The sequence below is a fragment of the Momordica charantia genome, assembly GCF_013281855.1.
Source record: "Momordica charantia cultivar OHB3-1 chromosome 7 unlocalized genomic scaffold, Mcharantia_2.0 BLBB01000007.1, whole genome shotgun sequence".
Lineage (NCBI taxonomy): Eukaryota > Viridiplantae > Streptophyta > Magnoliopsida > Cucurbitales > Cucurbitaceae > Momordica > Momordica charantia.
Window position 1 is genome coordinate 20,632,787 of NW_028275165.1, and position 24,115 is coordinate 20,656,901.

Genomic DNA, 24,115 nt, shown 5'->3' on the forward strand with positions numbered 1-24,115 from the left:
AATAGTCCAAAAATATATTTTTTTTCATGGTTGTCACTTTTTAAATATTATAGATAAATGATTTAAATCTTAATAATTTACAGATTTATGGTGTGGCTCATCTACCAATGTTCATATATTTTTAATAAATAAATAAACAAATTACAAATAGGAAAACAAAATTTTAGGCCACTTCCCATATATGATTTTTAATCTCTGTCTCTCTCAAAACTCACATACACCTCTCTCTCTCCCTCACTTCATCAAACCCTAATCTCTCTCTTTATCTAAGACCAGTTGCCCCCTTCCTTGATCCCTCATTCGATGATTTGAACAAACCCACATGCACGTCCCATGACGGCTAACAATGAGATGTGGAGGTGGGTTCGTGATCTGCTAGTGCGCCCCCATTTGCTAATTGTCAGAGTGGGAGGTCATCACGACGACTGAAAACCACGGGGAGGAGAACAAACGTAGTAGGGTCGGACGGTTGGTCCGTGAATAGTCGAGGTGCGTGTAAGCTGGTCCGGACACACGAATATAAAAAAAATAAATAAAAAACCAGGGGAGGAGAAAGAGGAAGAGGAAATGGAAAACTCTAGAGTTTCTTCATTTTTTCTTTTGTAAAAAAAAATCAAGGAATTTCATGACCTCAAATCTTATGAAGTACATATTGAGTACCTTAGGGAGTATATATTAGATATATGTTAAGATAATGAATTTAATAGGGATCGTATTTTGAGTAAATGCAATATATACTTATGTATATTATATAACTTAATATTTTAGTATATACCATTAAAAGGTATATATTATATAACATATTAGATTGGTATATTACTATCATTCCATAGGTTAGATAACAAAAAGTATATATTATTAAACTAAAAGTATATATTATACCACTCCAATTTTTTTAAGTAATAATTTAGTATATATCAATAAAAAATTAATATTTATATAAAATTCTGAAGATTATATTAATATTGGAAAAAAAAAGAGGCACTAAAAAAAAGGTCCAAAAAAATAATTGGGAGAAGATAGTTAAAATATAGAAAAAATATTAATTTAAATGTCAAAGTTCCTATTTGAAAGGATGCAACTTATTAACTGCCGTAATTTCTACTCCTGCTAATAACTTATGTTGTTACTATGGGGTCCTGAAGTACTGCTGCTAATAACTTATCACACACTTTGTTGTTACTATGTAATCCTGAAACACAAGGAGATTTTACTCGGTGTCAAACATAATATAATTAATGTAGATTGTTGAAACAACCGTCTGAAGAGAATTCCTGATTTTTTTGCGTGATCGGACTGCTTCTGCCATAGCCCAATAGTTCATCTAAAAATTCTACAAGCCCAGCCTAAAATTTTACCAAACCCAACCCACTTTTTGTAGCAACTGTTGATAGTTGATCCTTTTTTCTTTATATATATATTGACTGGAAGTGAAAATACATAAAGAAAACCATCTAAAGAAAAAGTAAATTAAAAATCTTGATGGAGGATTCCAGCAAGCTCCAATGGCTCTTCCTCCACCACAATCTCTTCGTCTGCATGTAATCCTGACATGTAATTGATCCGTGGACAACTTGGCCGTTAATAAAGGTTCGGTTGACAATTGCTTCCCTTCCCTCTCACAATTCGGCAGTAAACAAAGTATTATTCGAATATTTAGGTAAAAAATAAAATAAATATCACTCCACATTTAAGATCGAGAGCTGTCTATGCTTTAATAAAAAAAAAAAAAAAACAGGAGGTAAAAGAATAAAGTAAATATCAACCAGTGGGCAGTAGGAGTGTAATTATATGCTATAAGGCACATTTGTCAAGTGTACAAGTGTTAAGTGGGGGTAAATTTCGCAAGAAATGAATCACCTCAAAGTAAATCATTTACAGGATCACACTGCAGTATCTCTTGAAATAAAGAGCAAAATCACAAACAGGCTATATGCACATCTCAGCCAAGAATAGATTGAATGCACGCGAGGAAAGCAGATGAATTCTCACAACGGCATGTTTCCATGCGTAAACAAGAATTTAATCGAAATAGATAAGCAAACATAGAAAACCTACAACTCCTAAAAGAAGAATTTACTCAAAATGTTCTGGTGTTGTCCTCAGATACAAAAGCCTCCTAGCGGGAGCTGGAGGTGCCAAGCCAGGAATATCCCTGATATCTTTGTTGTTGGGGTTCACAATCTGAAAATTTGTATATTAAACTTGTTATCAGAATCACTTTGTGGTGCATCTTTTGCAATACTAAAGACACCGAATTTGAATAAACTTCCAGTACATGGCCTCTTTTGTCAAAGTATGACCAACATCCGGAAATGTTCTTCAAGATGAGTGGTAAAAAAACTGAACTGCAGAATTTACCTTAACTACAATAATTGCTATCACTCCACAGACAATAAGGAAAAGAAACAGCATGATGCATTTATCTGTAGCAACCTTTCAAAGGGGGGAGCGAGGTTAGTCCCAGTAAGAAAGCTGATTTTTTATTTTTTATTTTTTATTTTGGATCGTGTGTGGAAGGCATAAGTTCCGCGTACCTGTCTGCCAATTTCTTTCACAAGCTGGGAAGCCTTCTTAATTGAAAAATTAATTGTGTCGAGCTCATTTACTATACGGCCCATTTGCTCAGTCTGAAAATTTTTAATTGGGATAAGTTAAAAGAATACCGTGAAAAATCTAGTAATCAGGCTAGATAGGAAATAAGCTTTCAACGAATGGTGTAATTTCAACGTGGAACATACTTGGCCTTTTAATGTAACAGCAGTTTGAGTTCCCACTTCAATAGTTTGTTCAACCACCTATAGATCGAAGTTAAGCATCAGAACAGAGGGGCTAGAAACGAGAAAGCTCACATGTTTCGAGTAATTCTTCACCTTTTGAGTGCGTTCAATAGCCTGATCGGTCTCATCCATTGTCTTCTTCCCAGCATCAATAAGTTCTTGATTTGTCATTGCTACAGCACAAAGGCATGCCAATAGAATGAGAAAAATACATAATCCTGGAATTCCAAGCATATCAAATAGAAGATACTCGACACTTTTTAACTTTAATTGCTTACTTTACTACCTCATTCAGTGACAAGACAACTAAATAAATAAATTAGAAAGGGGGTATGAAGACAACTTTTTGTCACTACCCCGTTTCACAATTCAGTGACAAGAAGTTCTCAAAACATTAGAAAACTTGCTGTATTATCTGATGCAGAAATGTACTCAAAAGGTGAAGATTAAGAATCAACAAGGACATGCAAATTAAGGCAAGAAAGAAGCGAAAAGGGAACATGTATGATGGAGAAGGGAACATATATGATGGAAAAGGATGGTAGGGGAAAACATGCTTGTATAACAACATTAAGCTAAAAAGAGAATGTAAAAGTAAAGAAAACAGTACTTTAGAGAACCAAGAAGCATTTATTTCTTGCTTGGAGACGACAGGGGGAGAAAAGGTAGGCGGAGTAATGCACAAATCTTTAGAAGAAAAAAGATATAGTTACATATTGCTAATTGAGGATAAGATGCATTATACCATTACATAAAATATGGGCATTGATATTCTTTTCTGGTGGTAATAGGTTAATGGAGAAAAGGGCATGTTGGTCAAAGGAAAAAAAGGTTGATTAGACGTGGAATTGTTTCAATTTGATTAATTGTTTGAAATACTTGTTTCTTACCCCCAAAAAAAAAAAAATCTCTTTGGTTTTAAGAAAAAATGAAAGAGAAAAAAAATACTCCAGTGGAACATATATTTTTTTTAATAAAAAAAACTAGCTATCTTTAAGAAAAATGAAAGAATACACTAAGTACAATACAAAAAGAGGAAAGCCTATGACAAAAGCAGCCAAAAAAAAAAAGCTAACTACAAATATTTCAAAAGAATGGAAGACAAAAATAATCACTGAAGTCAGATAACAGAGACCCTAAGGGATGCATTCAAACCTGCATCCCACCACAACGCAAACCTCTCCAAACTCCAGACACCCATAAAAAACCTTTCAATTGGCTTTTTCAATATTGATAGACCTTGAAGAGTGTCTATCTTCATTAAAGTGCAAAAAGCAACCAAAGGGTGATCCAAGCAAATTGCCTTGGTTTGCTGCTGGGGGATTCACACCTCATCCATTGCCGCATGAGGTAGCCCAACGTAACTTTAAGAGCAGTAGTAACTACTCCATTATACGTATAAAAGATACTATAAAAGATACTATACTCTTTTAATAAAAATAAGAAGAAAAAGTGGATTCAAGATCTAACAACCTTGCTTAAAACATTTTATTTTAAAGAAAAAAAATTCATTAGAACCTTGCTCCACACACATTCTTACATTATAAGCTTAATTTTACAATTTTATCTTTAACAGGAAAGTCCTAGATGTACTTCCCTCTGGAGCAAATACTGGTAGTCCCTCCTATAGGCGACATGGGAATTTTTTTATATGAATGCCTATGAATATGAAAAATATAGTCTTACATGAGGCCATCTGAATATTATCATCAGCTGTAGGCTCACTTACACCTCCCTCATCAAATAGCTCAACCCTCTTATTACCAAGACTATTCATGTACCTGTAATTCATTCAGCAATAAAACATTAAAACCCAAGCCTCAAGCAATTCGGTTCCAAAATAATGATAAGAGAAAACCATTGAATATGCTTAATTATGTGAACCACATTCAATCGTTGAAAAAAGAGAACTAATGATTCCAGCAGCTGGACAACGTTAGACAAGATTGAAATCTAACTGATTTATTTTTTACACCTTTGTCCTTTTTTAATAGGAAACACTTGTCGTTAATGTAGTGAAAAGATTTGACAAAATTAAGATTCCCCCACACCCATCTCCAACAAGTAAATTACAAGGGGGAATAATTACAAAGCCTAGTAGAACAAGCAACTAGGATTTGGGTGCTTATTTGTTTTTTTAACAAGAAATGAACTTTTCATTAATAAATGAAAAGAGACATAAAATATTCAAAGATGCAATGTTCATCACATTTCACGAGATTTTGAATCATGGTTTCAAGGAGTTGTCGCGTTGCAAACAAATCCTCTCCTGTCACTTCGTCGCTCCAAAATCTTTTGGCAAACTCCAATCAAGGAATTCCAATAATAAAAAATGTTTGAAATGAGAGCAAAAAGTGGTTCCCGCTCTAATAGCTCCAAATAAATTAAATACATGCATTAAAATATTCATTCTTTGCCGAAAGGTTTTTTCAAGTTCGAAGAAATGTTCAATAACCGGCAATTTCATATTTCACTCAACAAGAAGCAATTATCTTGGTTCAAAGAGGTTATCGTGGATTTGATGCATCATCTGTTGAGAGTTAATTTTTCAGACAAGCAAAGGGTGAGTTTGGTATTTGTAGACTTATGAAAAGTTTAAACAAGCAAGGTTGCTGTTTCGAATGTATTCTGATCCCTAAATCCGGCATGAAAGGAAGAATTGTGGTCCCTTGGTCAGAAAAAAGGAGGGTGGTTAGTCTTTTGTGAAATGATAAAGGATTCTATCTCTCATCCACTGAAAATGACTGATGTTGGCTGATGTCCGGCAAAGGTCTGATGCCCCGCGTTCTACAGCCAAGGATATTTCACGACAATCTCTTAAGTCAGAAGGAGAAGAAGATGACTCTTTTTCATTTAGAAAAAAAGCTCATCGGGGCTTTTGGGTTAAAAAAAGAAAGAGATGTGGTTGAAATGGACTGAAATTCTTGATAATTGGAAGGAGATTGCTACTGCTTTGAAGCAACATTTCGAGATTGAATGTTGAGTTAATCCGACCGATAATGCTCGGTTAAAAATGGAGGATGGAAAGGTCCATAAAAGGTCTGGGAGTCCAAGGAAAATGGAAGAAAATTGGTCCCTTCCACGTAAAATTAGAGAACTGGTCTGACATTAAGCATAGCAAACTCGAGAATGTGATAGGTTATGGCGGATGGATTGACATTTTGAATCTACCTTTAAGTTATTGCGATCGCAGCTGCTTCGAAGCTCTCTGAAGTCATTTCGTGGATTGGTTGATTGTTCCTGTCAGACTTTGAACATGTTAAATTGTGAATCAATTTGTACAGAGTAGAGGTGAAGAAGAATTTATATGCCTGTCCGATGTAACTCTTAGTTACCGTTTTATAGCCGTTAGCCATTTACATTTAAAACCATCTGTTAAAGAATTAGTTAGTTAGTTGTTAGTTGGGCTGCCAGCTTATAAAAGCCAGCCCGCCTCTCTGTTTTGGGTAATAAGAAATTTCAGAGTTTCTTTCTTCTTGGTCTACACCAAATTTGGTATCAGAGCACTCTAAACGAGTTTGGAGACCTGATAATGGGGAAGAACACAGAGGCTTCTGGGAAGGGACTTGCAGGAGACCCTTCGGCAAAACAAATTTTATCTCCCAAAAAACCCACTAGTCGCTTGATGCTTGTGGAAGATTCACTGGGAGAAGTAAGGACGAACGTGCCTAGTATCCATGAACTACTAGAGAATGTTGGACGACAGCTAGAGTTGATCATCACCGTGGAGTAAGAACGCCTGCTAATGGACTTAAGGAATCAGGGCAACGCAAATCGAGGAGGACAACTCCAAGAAAGACCAAGAAACAGATCACCAACTCCTAATCGTGCAAGAAACATGGATGGGTACGGTCGTAGGGGGTCAAGATTTGCAATTGAGAGTCCAAGATTCAGATTCTTCGGAAGGGGAGGATGACTTTTTTCGTGAGAATCCCCGTGTCGATCATGGAGAACGTCAGAAAAGGGGAGGGGTCCGAACTGATTTCCGTATGAAGATTGATTTCCCTACGTTCAATGATAAAATGAACGTAGAAGCATTCTTGGACTGGGTCAAGAATGTTGAGAATTTTTTTGATTACACGGGAACACCAGAGGATAAGAAGGTTAAGTTGGTGGTTTTCCGTTTACAATCGGGTGCCTCGACTTGGTCAGAGCAACTTGACATCAACCGCCGGCACCTTGGCAAGCGCCCCATTCGAAGCTGGCCCCGCATGCTACGCCTTATGCGCGGGCGTTTTCTACTGGCCAATTTCGAGCAGATGTTATATCAGCAGTACCAGCAATGTCGTCAAGGCAGTAAAACCGTCGCTGACTATACTGAGGAGTTTCACCGCTTGGGCGCTCACACCAACTTGGCTGAAAAAAAAAGACTATAAAATTGCATGCTTTCTTGATGGATTACTCACTGAGGCTATTTCTGTGGCTACCAAAGTTGAAGCAAAGCTAGAAAGGAAACAGTTGAAGCCTCCTTTTCGACGAGCTACTTGGGATAAACAACATCTTACTAAGACATCAGGTATGGATACTAACAAATCTTTAACTTCGGGTGGTCCTTCAACCTCTACTGCTTTAAAGATCAATGATGCTCCTAAAGTTGTGCCTCCTCCCAAACCTACGGATTCTACAACTAAACGAGGTAATAATCAATATATTAGACCTACTCTTGGGAAATGCTTTAGATGTGGGAAGGTGGGCCATCTGTCCAACGAATGCCCTCGACGACGAGCCTTGGCATTAGTTGATGAGGACGATCAAGATGATCAAGAACCCGAACTTCTTGATGAGGATGATACTGCTATGTTGAACCTGATGATGGTGAACCTATTAACTGTGTCCTTCAAAGAGTTCTCCTTGCTCCAAAGGTAGAAAATGTTAATCAACGACGTTACCTTTTTCGAACTCGTTGCACTGTAAACGGGAAAATTTGCAACGTGATCATAGACAGTGGCAGTTGTGAGAATATGGTTTCACAAAGGTTGGTGACAGCTTTAAATCTCAAGGTTGATCCTCACCCTAACCCCTATAAGGTCTCTTGGATCCGAAAAGGGGGTGAGGCGCAAATAAATTCTGTTTGCACGATACCTTTATCCATTGGTAATCAATATAAGGATCAAGTTATATGTGATGTATTGAATATGGATGCTTTCCACATTTTGTTGGGACGCCCTTGGCAATATGACCTCCAAGCATTACATAGAGGTCGTGACAATATTTACGAATTTACTTGGATGGGCAAGAAAATTGTTCTCCTCCCTTCCAATATGGATGTTAAGTCCAAGAAAGATACATCTCCTGCTCCTAAACAGCTATTTTCCATAATCAATGGGAAAACCTTTTTAGAGAAAAGGGATCCTATGGTATGGGCCTTGGTAGTTAAAGGGGACGCTTCCTTACCTCAACCTACTCCTCACCACCCCATCATTCAACAACTCCTAAAAGACTTTGCTGATCTAACTAAAGACCCTACGGGATTACCACCCTTACGGGACATTCAACATTGCATAGATTTTCATCCTAGCTCTTCTTTACCACATTTGCCACATTATAGAATGAGCCCCAAGGAGTATCAAATTTTACTTGATCAAGTGGATGAACTTTTACTCAAGGGTCATATCAGACCTAGTCTTAGTCCTTGCGTTGTCCCCGTCTTGCTTGCTCTTAAAAAAGACGATTCTTGGCCAATGTGCGTGGACAGTCGTGCTATCAATAAAATTACAATAAAATACTGCTTCCCTATACCTCGTTTGTCTGATCTATTAGACCAACTTAGCGGTGCTCATCTATTCTCTAAGGTAGATCTCAAAAGTGGATACCACCAAATACGCATACGACCCGATGATGAGTGGAAAACAGCCTTCAAAACTAATGGAGGTCTCTTTGAATGGCTTGTTATGCCATTTGGGTTGTCCAACGCCCCAAGTACGTTTATGCGCTTGATGAATCAGGTACTACATCCCTATCTTAACAATTTCATTGTAGTTTACTTTGACGACATCTTGGTTTATAGTAAAACTGAAGTAGAACATTTAGAACATTTTAGGACACTTTTTTCCACATTACAACATTTAGAACATCTTAGGACACTTTTTTCCACATTACATGAACACCAACTGCAAATTAATTTAGCTAAATGTTCGTTCATGACCACTGAGATAGCATTCCTTGGCTTTTATATCACACAATTTGGAATTTCTGTTGATCCCTCTAAAGTTCTAGCCATCCAATAGTGGCCAATACCAACTTCGGTTAGAGATATTTAATGTTTTTTTGGATTAGTCTCCTTCTACCACAAGTTTATCAAACACTTTAGCACAATTGCTGCACCTCTCACTGATTGTTTAAAAAAGGGAAAATTTTTTTGGGATATAGAACAGACTACTAGTTTCAACACCCTAAAAGACAAATTAAGCTCTACACCAGTTTTGGCTTTACCAGATTTTTCTCACCCTTTTGAAGTGGCCGTTGATGCATCCGGCATAGGTATTGGTGCTGTGTTAGCCCAAAACGGACAACCTATTGAGTACTTTAGTGAAAAACTCACCCCTCCTAGACAAAAATGGTGCACCTATGAACAAGAACTATATGCATTAATTAGAGCCTTAAAACAATGGGAACACTATCTTATTGGGAAAGACTTTATACTTTTTACCGATCACTTTTCACTTAAATATATCCAAACTCAAAAAACCATTAATCGGATGTATGCCCGTTGGATTGCATTTATGTAGAAATTTGATTTTGTTATAAAACATAAGGCTGGTACAACTAATAAAGTGGCCAACACCCTTAGTAGAAAAACTATCCTATTGACCATTCTATCAGGACAAGTTATTGCATTTGAGCAGCTACCTTCTACATACGAAACTGATTGTGACTTCGGGATATCTAGACCAAGTGCACCGACCATGTTAACACCAATGATTTTCATATTCTCGATGGCTATCTTTTTAAGGGTGATCGATTGTGTATACCACACACATCATTGAGGGAAACCTTAATAAAAGATTTACACAGTGGAGGCTTGGCCGGCCACTTGGGCCGTGACGAAACCTATGCCTTAGCGGCCTCACAAGCAGTTAAGGAAAGACATTAACAATTTTGTGAGCCGCTGCCTTATATGCCAGACGGCTAAGGGGCAATCTCAGAATACCGGGCTCTACACTCCTCTCCCAATCCCTCAATCCATATGGGAAGATCTCTCAATGGATTTTATCCTCGGATTGCCCAAAACACAACGAGGCTATGACTCAATATTAGTCGTTGTGGATCGCTTTAGTAAGATGTCTCATTTCCTACCTTTTAAAAAGACATCGCATGCTCTTTATATTGCTAATCTTTTCTTTCGGGAAATAGTAAGACTACACGGCATACCAAAAACAATTGTTTCAGATCGGGATGTAAAATTCTTGAGCCACTTTTGGAAAACGTTGTGGAAAAAATTTAATACCGATTTGAGATTTAGCACAACTAGCCATCCTAAAACGGATGGCCAAACGGAGGTTACAAATAGAACTTTGGGAAACCTTATACGCTGCTTAGGGGGATCTAAACCAAAGCAATGAGATCTCACATTGGCACAAGCTGAATTTGCCTACAATCATATGCACAATCGATCCACAGGGAAGTCCCCATTTGAGATCGTTTATACAAAACTTCCTAGACTAACTGTGGATCTCGCTAACTTACCATCTTCTATTGATCTTAATCAGGAGGCGGAACTAATGGTCGAACGAATTGTGGACTTGCATAAAGAAGTGACAAAACACCTCACCAAAGCGGCGGCATCCTACAAAACTGCAGCAGACACACATAGACAACAGAAGACATTTGAAGTGGGGGACCTAGTCATGGTGTACTTAAAGAAATCCCGCTTTCCTAAAGGAACCTACAACAAACTCAAGCAACAAGAAGATCGGTCCATTTGAGATACTTCACAAGTATGGTGATAATGCATGCAAAGTGAATCTACCAGAAGACCTTCGCATAACTCCCATCTTCAATGTAGCAGATATCTATGACTATAAAGCTGAGGATGCGTTTGCCCTAGCTAGCCAAACTCGAGGACGAGTTTTTTCTTAGAGGGAGGTAATTTGAAGTAACTCTTAGTTACCGTTTTATAGCCGTTAGCCATTTACATTTAAAACCATCTGTTAAAGAATTAGTTAGTTAGTTGTTAGTTGGGCTGCCAGCTTATAAAAGCCAGCCCGCCTCTCTGTTTTGGGTAACAAGAAATTTCAGAGTTTTTTTTCTTCTTGGTCTACACCACTTTCTCCCTACTGAGATTGAAATCAAAGACCCTCTTTTGGGGAGTGCCTTGGTAAGAGTTAAAGATTGTTGCAATTTGAAACCCCCTGAGGAAGAAGAAGCATTCATTCTCAATCTCGGTAATTTTTCTAACATATTGGATTTAAAATGCATCAAAATGGTGATTGGGGATGAAGAGACATGCTTTGAAGGTGAAGAGTCCCAAACCTCCTTTTTATCCAATTCCTTAGAAGAGAAAGAACTCCAAGCTGCACACTCATTAAATGAGGTAGGTAAAGCAGACTCTAAAGACAGGTTGGAGGAGGACGTTTTGGATTTTGCACATGCTGTGAATTATGATCAACTAGTGCCATTAAATGGAAGGCCAAAGGTTTATTCTTTCTCCCTAAACCCTGAGAAGTCCAAACAACTTATTCAACCCCTTCCTTTTTGTTACACCAAACTTTTAATATTTCCTCCCTCAATCTGCTTGGTAAACCACCTGAATTCATCCAATTTTCTTAAAACTTCTAACGTTCCTTTAGTTCCCTAAATGAAAAACTTGGTTCCTGATTTACATCCCAAAATACGTCCGATTTACATCCCAAAAACTTTAGTTCCCTTTCAAACATGGGCTACGAATTTCCAGCCTACCATATATATAATAAGCTTTTTAACATCTACATGATGGACACCTACCCCTATTCCTTGCTTTTCTTTTGTCATTGGCAGCTTCTTCTGCTATCAAAATAAAATCAATGATTATGGTTTATCGTTTTAGTAGAAATTCAATTTGATTGCAGGATCTGAGGAGGGGAGTACTCTCTTCAAACATCAGCCAAAATCCTTGCAACCACCTTGCATGCAACTAATGCGTACACACTCTTACAACTATGGATGCCAATAAAACAAGGTAAGATCAATAACGCATTCCCCATCTTTGTCTTGCTCTTTCTTTTTTTTTCTTTTTGCCCCATTCTTGCCATTTCCCATTCAGTAGAGAAATAGAGGCAATCTTATGAAGACCACAAACAATAATTAGTGTTTTTGCCAGGCCACGTTGCCCATTTATTTTATATATAAATTTCAATAAACTTAAGAGAAAAACATAAATATTAGAAGCTCAAAGAATTAATTACCTATTTTTGGATTTGTTAAAAATAAAATAGTTTTACATAAATATATTGAAGATTTCACTAATATATGGATTAAAAGGTTTTGCCATTTTCATTGGAAAACCAAGCTTCCACTAATTATCCAATATGTACAAAATTGGGAAGGGTCAAGGTTAAGGCAGGGCATATATATTTCCCACCCACATCCTAGAAATCGAAACATATAATATTTCCCCTTGAGGGAAAATTTGTTTCTTAGCTACAACTTTCAATCTCAGGCAAGAATTACTCTTTTTTTTTCCCTTTTTGCGAAGAACTTTTAATAATATACTTAACTTGTACCCTATTCTGAGAAAATGTATGGGAGGACTGAAGACTTACGTTTTCCTTAATGCAACAAATGAATTCAGCTCTTTGATCTGCAAATTAAAATATTGTAATAAGCACATAATCAATTAAAATTTAAAACCACTGTAGACACAAGTGTCCAATGAGAAATAATAAAGGAGGCCAAAATTCCATCTTGCAATATCAATATGTGATATATGTAACTCAAAGGGCATAGACAAAATTATCAATTTCTAAAGGAAAGTTGGTTACAAATTCCTAATACTTGAGAGAGGGAAGACAGATTTTGACATATACGCTTTCATCAGCCAAGCAACATGAGACTATATAAAATCCTCAGAATCAAGTATTGTTCTAACATGAGTAAGGGAGGCAAGACAGATTTTTACATATACGCTTTCACCACCTTGAGGGCAAGCTATTGCTTAACCATGAGCAATGTTAGACCTCCAATTGTAAATATTTATACCAGAAAGGGCAAAAAAGGAAGTTAACCTTGTTTGTTTTGTTAGTTAGTTAAGCAAGAGAGGAATATGTTGTCAGAGGGTCATGAGAAAGGGCATTCAAACTTTGGGTCAGTACTCCTGTGTAGTAGTGAACTAGCCCTTTCAAATTGGCTAGGTAGTCTTGTCTACCGCTTTGGCACTCTTTGATCTTCCTTTAATGTAAATAATAGGCCCAATAGCCCATCAGTTTTGTTAAGGAATTAATCCAAACTAATAAAGATTCTTATAGACAGCTCTCATGCAAAGTCAATTACACACATCCAATATCCTGAAGCATCTCATTCCCCTATGAATTCTGAGTCAAATGAGCCCTGAAAATGTATTGGAAAGTGTATCATATGATACTAAATCCTGAACCCTAAACCTGTTGATACTAAATACATTATGCTACACTCTGCAATATGCAGTAATTTTAGAAATCAATCCCAACCTTGAACGAAACTGCTGCAAATTGGTTCACTTAAGCTGCTAACCATCAAACTTCAAACAAGTATTTCCTTCACTACATGCATTCCTGTGATAAGTTTGAAAGATAAAACGACAATGAACTAACCATTGATTGTTTCTCATCATTGAGTTGCTTATTGACTTCCGGTGGATTTTTACTCTCCTCATCCTTGATTTCACGGTCAAAATCTTTTATTAACCTGCAAGAATAGCTTCGTTTCATGACGCATAAAACCAGAACTGTTGAAAGTTCAAAAAACATAAGCAAACTGGGAAGCATGTCAAGTCAACTCTAATTTTACTCGTTTTATATGTTCAGCCAGCAACTAAATGAATTTGCACGCTGCAAATTTTTTGTAATGCAACAAGATAAGTTCCCACATGTTCAAAGAACCATGTTCTGGTTTTTCCATACCTCTTACATTCCCTCATCTTTCCTGTGAGCTCCTCCAACTGCTTACTTTGTCTATTGGAATCTTTGATCTTATCCAGTCTTTGGAACCCATTTCTGATTGAAAGTACAAATCAAGCGGATATCATAAATTCATAATGCTGATATATATATGACAAAAACATAATGCTGATATTGAATAAATGATCTCAACTTCAAGTGATGTTGCAGCATTACCACACAAATCCTCCAAATTTATGATTAATTTCTCTGCTTAAGTAGGCTTATATACAGACTTAAGATTCCCATAGAGCTAGTGACATCCAATTTAATTGAAAATTTTAGAGAACCAAAACTTTAATTAGCTCCAACGCTTCTTGGTAGTTTATCTACTTAAAATTCCATTTAAAATTTAAACTTTGTATAAAATATTCTGTTTTCAAAAGTTAAGCTAATGAAAAATAGTTAAGCCTATATTTTCTGATTTAGTTTTTCACTGCTTAAAAATACTTTAGAAATTGTACCCAATTTTCAAAAATAGAACAAGGTATTTTTAAAACTACGCTTTGTGATTAGATGACAAAATAAAAATAGGTTTCAATAAATAAGCATCTTTAAAAACAAAAACATAGTCAGACGAGCCCAAAGTCCACCAAGTCCCAAAGGAGTTCCACTGGTGTTGGATCCTAGAATTTTCGATAACAAGCAGTCATGTATTCTCAAGATTAAGTATGTGGGAAACTGCGACGAGGAATAAGATCGGGGAAGGGACACAAGTCTCAGTGTCAGCGAACCAGACATCTAAAGCACCTAAACTCAAAAATTTGATAATCGAATGGGGCAATATCTACTGTGAACTGTGGTTGGGAGTTTAACACAAAAGAATAGGGCCATAGATAGAAAAGGAAAAGCAGGAACACAAGGAAGAGATAATAACAAAAAGAACAATACAAATTAAGGGCAAGGTGAATAAAACGTACGAAAGGGCCCGAAAATTGTCACGAATTTCACCATGGATCTGCTCTAACTGAGGACTCATCTGCAAGCCGGTGGCCATTTCGCCGGAAGTGTGAGTTGCGATGATTCAGACTGTTTATTGCATCTGTAGTGTTAGGTTCACCTAAGCATGGAGGAAGGTTTAGGAGAGGGGAGAGGAAACAATCTGAACCCTAGTCGGATGCAGAGTTAGATTGGTACAAAGAAACAGAAAGAATGGTGAAAAGTAAGAGGGCAGAGCGAAGCGAAGAACGCGAAGGGCAATTCGAAATTGAAGGCGGAGCGGAAGAACTCGCATTCAGGGAAAGGGAGAAGATCGAGGGAAGGGGAGCAGAGAGAGAGATAGAGAGAGAATGTGTGAGATAGGCTGGCAATTGATTATGTGGTATTAAGTTATAAGACTGCACATTAATTAATTAGCGGATGAGAATTTTAGAAATAAGCGCAGAAAACAGAGTGGCATGTTGCTTTGCTGTTGCCCGGCGCCTGCCTTCTTTCCGTTTCGCTTTGGTTGTCAACGGTTCACCACTGCAAAGCTTCCTCATTTGGCTTCTTAAATAATAACAAGTAAATAGATACTTCAGTTTCAACATTTTCAAGAACAATATTTCAATTATAAATATCAGTTTAGTTAAACACGTGATAAATCAAAGAAATTACATACAAAATTAAACACCAAAAACCCTTCTTCTTCTTTCATAAAGACTAATTTTACAAATCAATCGTCCCTCCCCTCCTGCTCCTTTTCAATATTCTTTTTAGTTCAAACAAAGTTGGGTGAGGAGTTTATAATACTTTTTAACTAGTTAACTTTTGTTTGATTAACTTATTCTTTATCTGTTATTCAACAAAATTTTCAAGTAGTGGTATATCCATCTTTTTCTTTACAAAATTTGAATCAATCTTTTCAACTTAATCAAATCACTTTCAAATTTCAAAATATGTTTTGAACCAAATCTATTGGTTGAATATCTGGGGTTTTTATAAAGTACATTTTTATTCAATGTTGAAAAGTACTTTTTAAATTTGATTAAATTTAGTTTAGGCACCTATTGCATATCATACTATATCATAGTTTAAACATATATGATATGATATATTATTTAATATAATATTTAGGATTTTGGTATCATATGCAATCACATTACAAGCTACTACTAGTGAAAGTACATTTTTGCTCTATACTCTTTTTTTGAATGGACGTGTTATATTCGAAGAACTTTATGGTTTATATTGTTATTGATAACAAAAGATGTGGACGAAAAATGTGCATATAAAAAAAATGATTAAGTATTGAAACATTACTGTGATTAACTTAAGAACATGATAGAGACTTCACTAAAATTTCATCATGATGGGGATAGATAATTGTAATGGTTAGTCTTCAACGAAGAATTCCTAGTATGCGCGAGTCATCAGCTCACGTTGACTATGTCGTCCCTACCCTTTGTACACACCACCTGTCGCTTCAGAGTCACATATTTTTTCTAAGTGTCCGTGAAGAACGACCTTGAATGAATGAGGGTGTTGCAATAGTAGTTAAACCTAGTACGAGAGGAACCAAGGAAAAATAAAAATTCAACCCAAAAGTTTGTCATTTCAAAATTTGAACCAACTAAAATTGGATCAATTTTTCTATTTGTTCATATTTGGCTCATCAGCTATAGTTGTAAAGGTGTGCAACCTAGAGTTGGAAAATATGAGTTTATGTTTCATGTGTTAGGATTTTATGAAATAAAATACTACGAAAACTTTAGTTTATCTAGATTTTGTTTTGATTTTTATATATTTATTGTATGTAAAAGTAAATGAGTAACCAACAGTTGGTTTGAGAAATATATACATCCATATAGTATAAATTTATAATTTATGTAATACGATTAACAAATACATAGTAATTAGATTATTCATAAATGAAATGATAGGCAATATTTAACTTGTGATCCACCATTCTAATTCATAAAAGGGTTAAGGTTGGTTGGAGAGGAATGATAAAAGGGTAGTGCTGATGTCATACCATCACGAACCAAGAAAGAATTGAAGCATGAAAAGACCACTTGAATACAAGTACAAGAACTAATATGGCCAAGTTATTTCCTATATATATATGCTTGGCCAAGTTAATTAATAACAAAAGTGATCAAAAGAGCTTAATGAATAATTAAAGCTAGTTCAACTAATTAAGACCCGACGTGGATGGTGAGTTTGAGGAATACTAAAACAAATGAGAATAATTAGAAACCTTTCATCAACCCACCAGCCTTTTATATCCCCACCCATTCGATAATTAAAACTACAATTTCTCATCTATCTCTTAATCCCACGAATGACAAATATATATGCGTTCTTATTTTCCTTTTCTTTGTAAGTTGAAGACGTCCAACCTTTTCCGCGTGCCTATGTCATGAGCGAGTCTTGGGTGGACTTGGAGGGGATACCCAATTCAGTTGATAATATTTTACACAACTGCACATTTTTACATAATAATCAGGTCACCTCTATTGAAATTAAGTGAAGGAAGACGAGGAGGTGGCACAACTGTCTATATGAACATGAATCTCCCCGCGACTTTCTTAATTCTACCACGTATAGTGATGCACTTATCTCAAAAACCTGCAATATATTTACGTACAAACATCACTAAAAGTAAAAACCCACCAAATCACAAGCCAACACCCTTCAAGTATTGTATTTTTGAAAAGCAACTTCGTACCTCTACTGATACCGAAAGTATACCGGTCACGCCATTCTGACCCTTGTCCTCTCTTATTACTTTCAACTGAAATGGATCGACAACAGACAACTATACATGCTTCAGTTCATTTGGAAAAGTATATAACTTCGCCAGTCCAATGCCAAATGGTTACAAAACAATAGTCTAGCTAGGGGCCGTGGAACTGGATGTTTGATTGTTTTCTAACCCGGTTTTCAGCCAAGCTTTGTCAATCGATTTGGAAGAACAGCACTTTTGAAAAGGTTTTAACTTTTACACTTGACTTGGACAATAAATTAGGAATTAATGGCAGATCAGATCACACCTTAGAAAACCCAATGCCCATACCTTCGACAGGGTGGTGTGTTCTTGAATGGTGTTTCCCAAAACCATAAAAGGAGCAATAAAGAAAATTCTTTGTGGATATATATCTTTATATAGCGGAGGGGGGACTTCTTTATCAGCGCAACAATCCATTGAAATGATTTAGAGTTTCCTTAAAAGGGACAACAAAGTCTCCTATGGAAATTGCAAATTATGGCCCAAAAAAAACAGAAGAAAACATAATTTTTTTGGGAGATGGCGACAGCGTATCAGCCTCTTTTTGGGAGGAAGAGGATAAAAAGTGTTTTTTTTTCCTTATTTATTTTGAACCCCATGGCCTTCAGAGAGGATTTTTCTAGGCTATCTGAAGAATATATATAATGTTTCTCAATCAGTAAGGTGAGGGAAAAAGAAAAAAAAAATTAAACAGTGACGAACCCTTCCTTCTTTGTTGTGGACGAGAAGCCCCATCTGTGTTACAATATCCTCCATCCGCTTGAGGATAACTTCTTTTGCGGAGTGATTGGTTGTAAATCTGACGTTCCTCTCAGAAATGTCCTGGATTAAATTTTTACGGCATAGCAAAATAAGACAATAGCCAGCGTGGAAGTGGTTGACGGCGTACCTCTACTTGTAGTGAACAAGCAAATTCATGGATTCCATTATTCTCACCTCTTTCTCAAAGAAACCGGAAAGGTCTAGGCCGGTGGACATACTAATCAGTTGAAAAGCATTTATAGTGGTGTTGGTGGGAGCAGATGCCGCTGGCTAGCCCATGAAGGAAAAAAGGGCAGGTATCAAAAGTTGATAGTGGCATGGCATCCAATTATAACCAAAACTAGCTAATTGGTGGGCCTTACCACTTGATGTATTTGCATTGAGATGGCGGCCCCACCTTCACCATCACCATCAGTGTATATATTGTCTTCCTCATCGTCAGGGCAAGCCGGACAGTAGTCCTTCCTAAACCACTCGTCCATTTTGATACCGGCCGCAGTTATCCGAGAAGTAGGGTCCGGATCAAGAATCCTTCTGATCAAATTTTGGGCTCCATTTGACAGCCACTTCGGTACCTGGGCTTCTCCTTTAAAGATCTGAAATTTCAACACCAGAATAAATTAAATACAGGGCATGATCTCTACTACAAAATTCTACATTAACTTCCCAGATCCCAAAAAGGTACTACCACGACACAGCAAATTCATACATATAGTTTAATAATACCGTACACTTAATCACCATCTTATGAGCAGTTTTTATAAGTGAAATATTTGGAAATCAGTCAATTATATTGTTGAAATTCGAAACAGAGCAGAAGATTAATAGACTAACGTCAATTATATTCATGCATAAAAGGTAAAGTATTGACACCCTACTTACCTTGTGTAAAGGACGGACAGATTTCTATCATCGAAAGGGAGTGATCCCGTAAGAATTACGTACAAGATAACGCCACAGGACCATATATGTCTGAGGCGGCACCATCATATCCTCTGTTAGCGAGAATCTCTGGTGCCACGTAGTTGGGGCTTCCGCACGTGGTGTGGAGCAGACCATCATCCTGTGCATTCATTAAATTTTATTTTTATTTTTAAATATTGGACAAAGGAAAACGTTGGGAGATTATACAATAGCTAAAACCCTGGCTTTGCTACTTACCCTAAAATGCTCGGGTAACGCACTTAAGCCAAAATCAGATATCTTAATATTTCCCTTCGCATCAACAAGTATGTTCTCCAGCTGCGTAGGTTTCCATTCCAAGAAAAGGAAAATCACGACCAATTGACTTATAATTCAAAGTTGTTTTTGTTAATCGTATCTTAATTAGCTTGAGATCCCTGTGGAAAACGCCTTTTCTGTGGCAGTAACTCACACCATCAATTAAGTGTTGGAAGACTTTTCTGCCTTGGGCTTCTGATAGCTTCCCTTTAGATGCCTGAATCATACACATGGCATCAAAATGAGCGACTTATGCAAGTATTACATTTAGGACAACGGTACTTCGAGTACCCAAACGTATTTATTTATGATATTGGTTGAGACCTCACAACTTTACTTTTAGTTTCACCCAAAATATTTCGTACCAATAATCTCTTATATATCTTATAAACTCAACAATTTATTATTTTTTTCTATGGATAAATGTTATATGTGATTTTAGCATATTCATTTTGGGTGCACATATGCTCATTGTCAGATAACGACAATATGGTATCAGAATGCTAGAGAAAGTCGGTTTCATTCTTTAGTTGTACAATTGATCCATTTAGGTTGCTTTCAACTTGACCAACTTAGATCTCTTAAAAAAAAATTAAAAAAAAAAACCCTAACCAACTTAGACTTATTTTAGCTAGATAAGTAATCAATCAATTAGTTGTAATTATATGGGAGACCTAGCGCTATCCGACGGACTTCAGGTGACCCACGTCATCACGAAAAGAGTACCACAAATTTTGCAACAAATTAAAGAGAGAAAAGAGTACCAAAAGCTATTATTGACACGTAGCTCCTTATAACTTGTGAATTGAATCAGCCACACATTTCCAACAGTACGTGGTATAGAAAAACTCCATATAGGTGTGGAAATTTTTTTTTATTTACAATCAGTAAAAAAAAAATGAATAGAATAATAAATTAATAAATAAATAGTGAATTTTTGACGCATACAAACATCAGTAGCATGGAAGATGAAACAGATGAAATCAAAGAGCATTTTCCAGATGATTAATTTCATCAATATTTGCTTTCTTTTCATTGTTTTAGAAGGAAACGCATAGAATGGGATGAGAAAGTGCAACGGAAATAAGAAGAAAATAGAAAGTCAAGATTTTAGGCACAGCCGGTAATCAATCTAGCTTCGGAGAAGATTTCGGCGCCGGGATGGTGGTAAAATAAAGATAAGATAAGCGAATTTATAGTTGAGCTGGAGTGAGGGTTGTACCTCGTGTAGCCTGACTATATTTGGATGGTTGAGGAGTTTGAGGGTGCGTATTTCCCTTTTAATCTGCAGAATTTGATCAGTTTCAGTAAATGGTATAAAAGTGGTTAGTTACTACTAGTAGGGATTGAAGTTTGATATGTAATGTGGGTTTTGGGTGATTTTAGTACCTGATCGGCGATGTTGAGATGGAAGATCTTGGTCTTGTCGAGGACCTTGATAGCGAAAGGTTGATCCGTTTCAAAGTTTATAGCAAATTTGACCTTTCCAAAATTTCCTTGGCCAAGAGTTTTTCCGAGCTCGTACTTCCCCAATCGCATTCGTGGTTGATTCTTGTCGTCGATGATCTTATTTCTTCCTCCGTCGACCACCATGTGAGACTTCGCCACACCCTACCCTCTGAGTCTGAGTCTGGGTATTATAATTATTGGGTCGTGTCGTCTCTAAATATTTAAGACCCTAACCAACCGTAACGACAGTTTGATGATAAACATTGATTACAATTTATAGAGACAGACAACCAAAATCAAAACGAAAGGTTATTTATTTATTGGTTTACCTTAATGAGAATAAAACTGTGTTGCCAGTTGCAAGTTGCAATAAATCGGGAACCCTATGAATTAACTTCAATTCCACGTCTCTCTCCACACCTTCCTTTGATGCGTTCGGCCGCCTACACCACCCACCACATGCACATGCCATTTGAATTTTGGGACTCTTACCGGCGCCGGCCACAAACTCATGGTTGGAGTGTAGTGTACGTCTTGTCTTTATTTCCAATTTCCACTACAAAACCGAACCTTTCCCTTCTTCTACTTCTCTGATCTTAATTCATTCTACTCTATGGTTGGAATAGAGATTACAATTTTGACCTGACCCGCTTGGTGCTTTGGCGAAACTGTTTCCCCTGCTCTAGTTTTGAGCAAGTCGAAAGCAGCTGCCAATTTCTCACTATGGTAGTAAATAGGGCGGAATGTTAAATTGTCAGGGGTAACCATATTTATCTCCATCTCTTTAAAAATTTCAATGGCAGCTTCTCCTTTGGCGTGCATAGCCATCTCTCCAATCGTGCAATTCCATGATGAAATTCCCTTTTCAGGTAAATGAGTGAAAACTCCAAAAGCACAATCCAAGAAACCCACTTACAGTGCATGTCAACAAGTGTGGTTGCAAGTTTTGAGTCCAACTCAATCTCACTTTCCTGATCTGTGTATCCACTTTCCTTGCTCAACTGCTCCCAGTCCTGTGCAAGCTGACAACATGCTAGCCGCCACATACTTGTCCAAAAAAATCTTGTCTGACCTCATCCTATTAAACAAAGCAAATGCCTCATGAAATCGATTGTTTTCGACAAAAGAAGAAATCATGGCTTTCCAAGAAGCAGAGTTGTGCTCAGGCATTGACTCAAAAACTTGAAAAGTTTTCATCAACAAATCCGCATTGAGAGTACCCAGTAAGAAAAGTTTTCATCAACAATCCGCATTGACCCTTCTTGCATCCTCTAAGGACTGAAAATTAGCATACATGTGAATTCAATTGTTCTGAGAAAATCTATCTGTTCTGAAGCCAAATTTAAGAACATGCCCATGAACTTGCTTCCCTTCCTCGACAGCATTATTAGTGAAACAAGTACGATTTAGAAAGGAAATGGTAACTTATTGGGAAGGACAAAATTATGTAGCATTTAAAAATACAAAAGTACGCAAGCTCTACCGCGGTAAGTTAACCTCTTATTAAGTTATTGATACATCTGGGTTGGGGATTGTGCTGAAAAAAAGAGAACCTGATGAGACGGCGCCCATGGTATCATAGTAAATAGAGAGACCAAGACGGATGATCTGGGGGTGAAATTACTTGAGCTCAGACATGGATGAGCATGATGTGTGAACTTTCGGGGAGCTCATAAGGGAGGGTGAAGGGCAAGAACTAGAAGTGATGGCATTTTCCAAGAATGGGGACGTCCAGAGAACAGATTCACAACTTCCCTTCAAATCTGCAGCATTTAAATTAGTTGCAGAACGCCTCGTTGATCTTGATTGAACTTTGTTGTCTGAATTACGTTAAAGGCTGGAGAATATGCATACACACATAATTCCGACAGGATTTCGTAATTGAGATGCCATAGGAAAAGAAAAGAGGAATGCAATTTATAGCAGAGAGAACAAGAAAGAAATGAGAAATTCCAGGATTAAATTGCAGAGGGAACATGTTCCCACTATGATAAGCGAAGGAACTGCTGCGAAGATGGGGGAATGATCAAAATAAAAAAGCGACCGACAAATAATGACACTAATGGAATTTTAACTCCGGGTATCTTTTAAAACTCTTTTTTAAAGGTCGGGAATTAAATAGATATCTATCATAAAAACCAAAAATGTATTTTATCCGAAAAACAATTAAGTAAAAATATAGTGTACAGTCGAGAAAACCTACAAGAGGCCTCGAAACAAAAACTGCCGCAAATTTCACCACAAAACTGCTCTAGCTGGGAGTTCATTTCAAGATGCGGACCATTCCTCTACAAAAAGCGACTCTGTCAATTTATTGTGGAATGTTCAATGCATATAGATGGCGTAAGTTTGCCATCAAAACAAAGTTAATGGCGGCTTTGAAGGGTGAAGAGAAAGTTGAAGCCTCGTCCGGTACAATTGTGAACAGAGAAAATCGAAGAGAGGAGCTACAGACACTAGACATAGAGAACGCAATTTATGACGTGATTACATAACATAATATGCCGTTCGGGAAAATATTACTACGGTTAAGGTTCTTTAAGTTAAATTATCAATCTTTTTTTATAGATAAAGTATCAATTTATTCCTATCATTTGAAGATTTAGTCCAAGAAATTTATTACACACACAAATTAAACCTGGGTGCATAACACCGTCTTTGATCAATTCTTGAAAGATTTAAACAGCTTAAACCTCAAAAATAAGAGGGAGGAGACCACTTTGCATCTGCCTTCATGGACATCATTTGGTGTTTGAGAAAAAGAGAAATAACTGAATCTCCAAGGATATGGCTAAAGACGTACTCATTTGGTAGAGACTAGAGAGTTCACTTTGACTCTTCATAGGTGTCTCTATATGAAGTCACTTTAATGTTCCTTTATTACTTTATTCTTCAACTCTTTGTTGGAACTTCTTATCCCAACATTACTTCATTCCTCACTTTGGTTCCAACCAAGCAAATAACTTTACATTTTAAAAGGAAGAGAAAGATATATATATATATAAGAACCATTGTCCATGTGAACTCGTGAACTCATCAAACTTGTCTGTGAAACTCCAAAGTAGCCATCCTAATAGCCCATA

General features: G+C 36.8%; 1 protein-coding gene and 1 pseudogene across 3 annotated transcripts; both read right to left on the reverse strand.

Annotated features, from left to right (window-relative positions):
- Window positions 1-1,742: 1,742 nt before the first annotated feature.
- NPSN13 (Putative plant snare 13) lies at window positions 1,743-15,322 on the reverse strand. Of its 2 annotated transcripts, none has more exons than XM_022283168.2 (10): window positions 14,812-15,322; window positions 13,856-13,948; window positions 13,547-13,640; window positions 12,521-12,558; window positions 4,467-4,561; window positions 2,874-2,953; window positions 2,742-2,798; window positions 2,538-2,630; window positions 2,362-2,426; window positions 1,743-2,184 (listed from the first exon to the last, which is right to left on the reverse strand). In XM_022283168.2, exons 1-9 carry the CDS (start codon window positions 14,886-14,888, stop codon window positions 2,382-2,384), a joined length of 672 nt encoding a protein of 223 aa, XP_022138860.1. In that variant the 5' UTR covers window positions 14,889-15,322; the 3' UTR covers window positions 1,743-2,184; window positions 2,362-2,381. The 2 variants fall into 2 exon arrangements, with proteins under 2 accessions (XP_022138860.1, XP_022138859.1); XM_022283167.2 differs by having other exon boundaries at window positions 2,362-2,436; window positions 14,812-15,315.
- Window positions 15,323-16,816: 1,494 nt separating this feature from the next.
- Window positions 16,817-23,277, reverse strand: LOC111009623 (CBL-interacting serine/threonine-protein kinase 1-like; annotated as a pseudogene). Its single transcript, XR_015792218.1, has 12 exons — window positions 22,586-23,277; window positions 21,362-22,310; window positions 20,973-21,261; window positions 20,806-20,868; window positions 19,691-19,800; window positions 19,524-19,602; window positions 19,241-19,425; window positions 18,725-18,958; window positions 18,537-18,632; window positions 18,303-18,422; window positions 17,541-17,606; window positions 16,817-17,440 (listed from the first exon to the last, which is right to left on the reverse strand). The product of XR_015792218.1 is annotated as a CBL-interacting serine/threonine-protein kinase 1-like (transcript).
- Window positions 23,278-24,115: the final 838 nt, after the last annotated feature.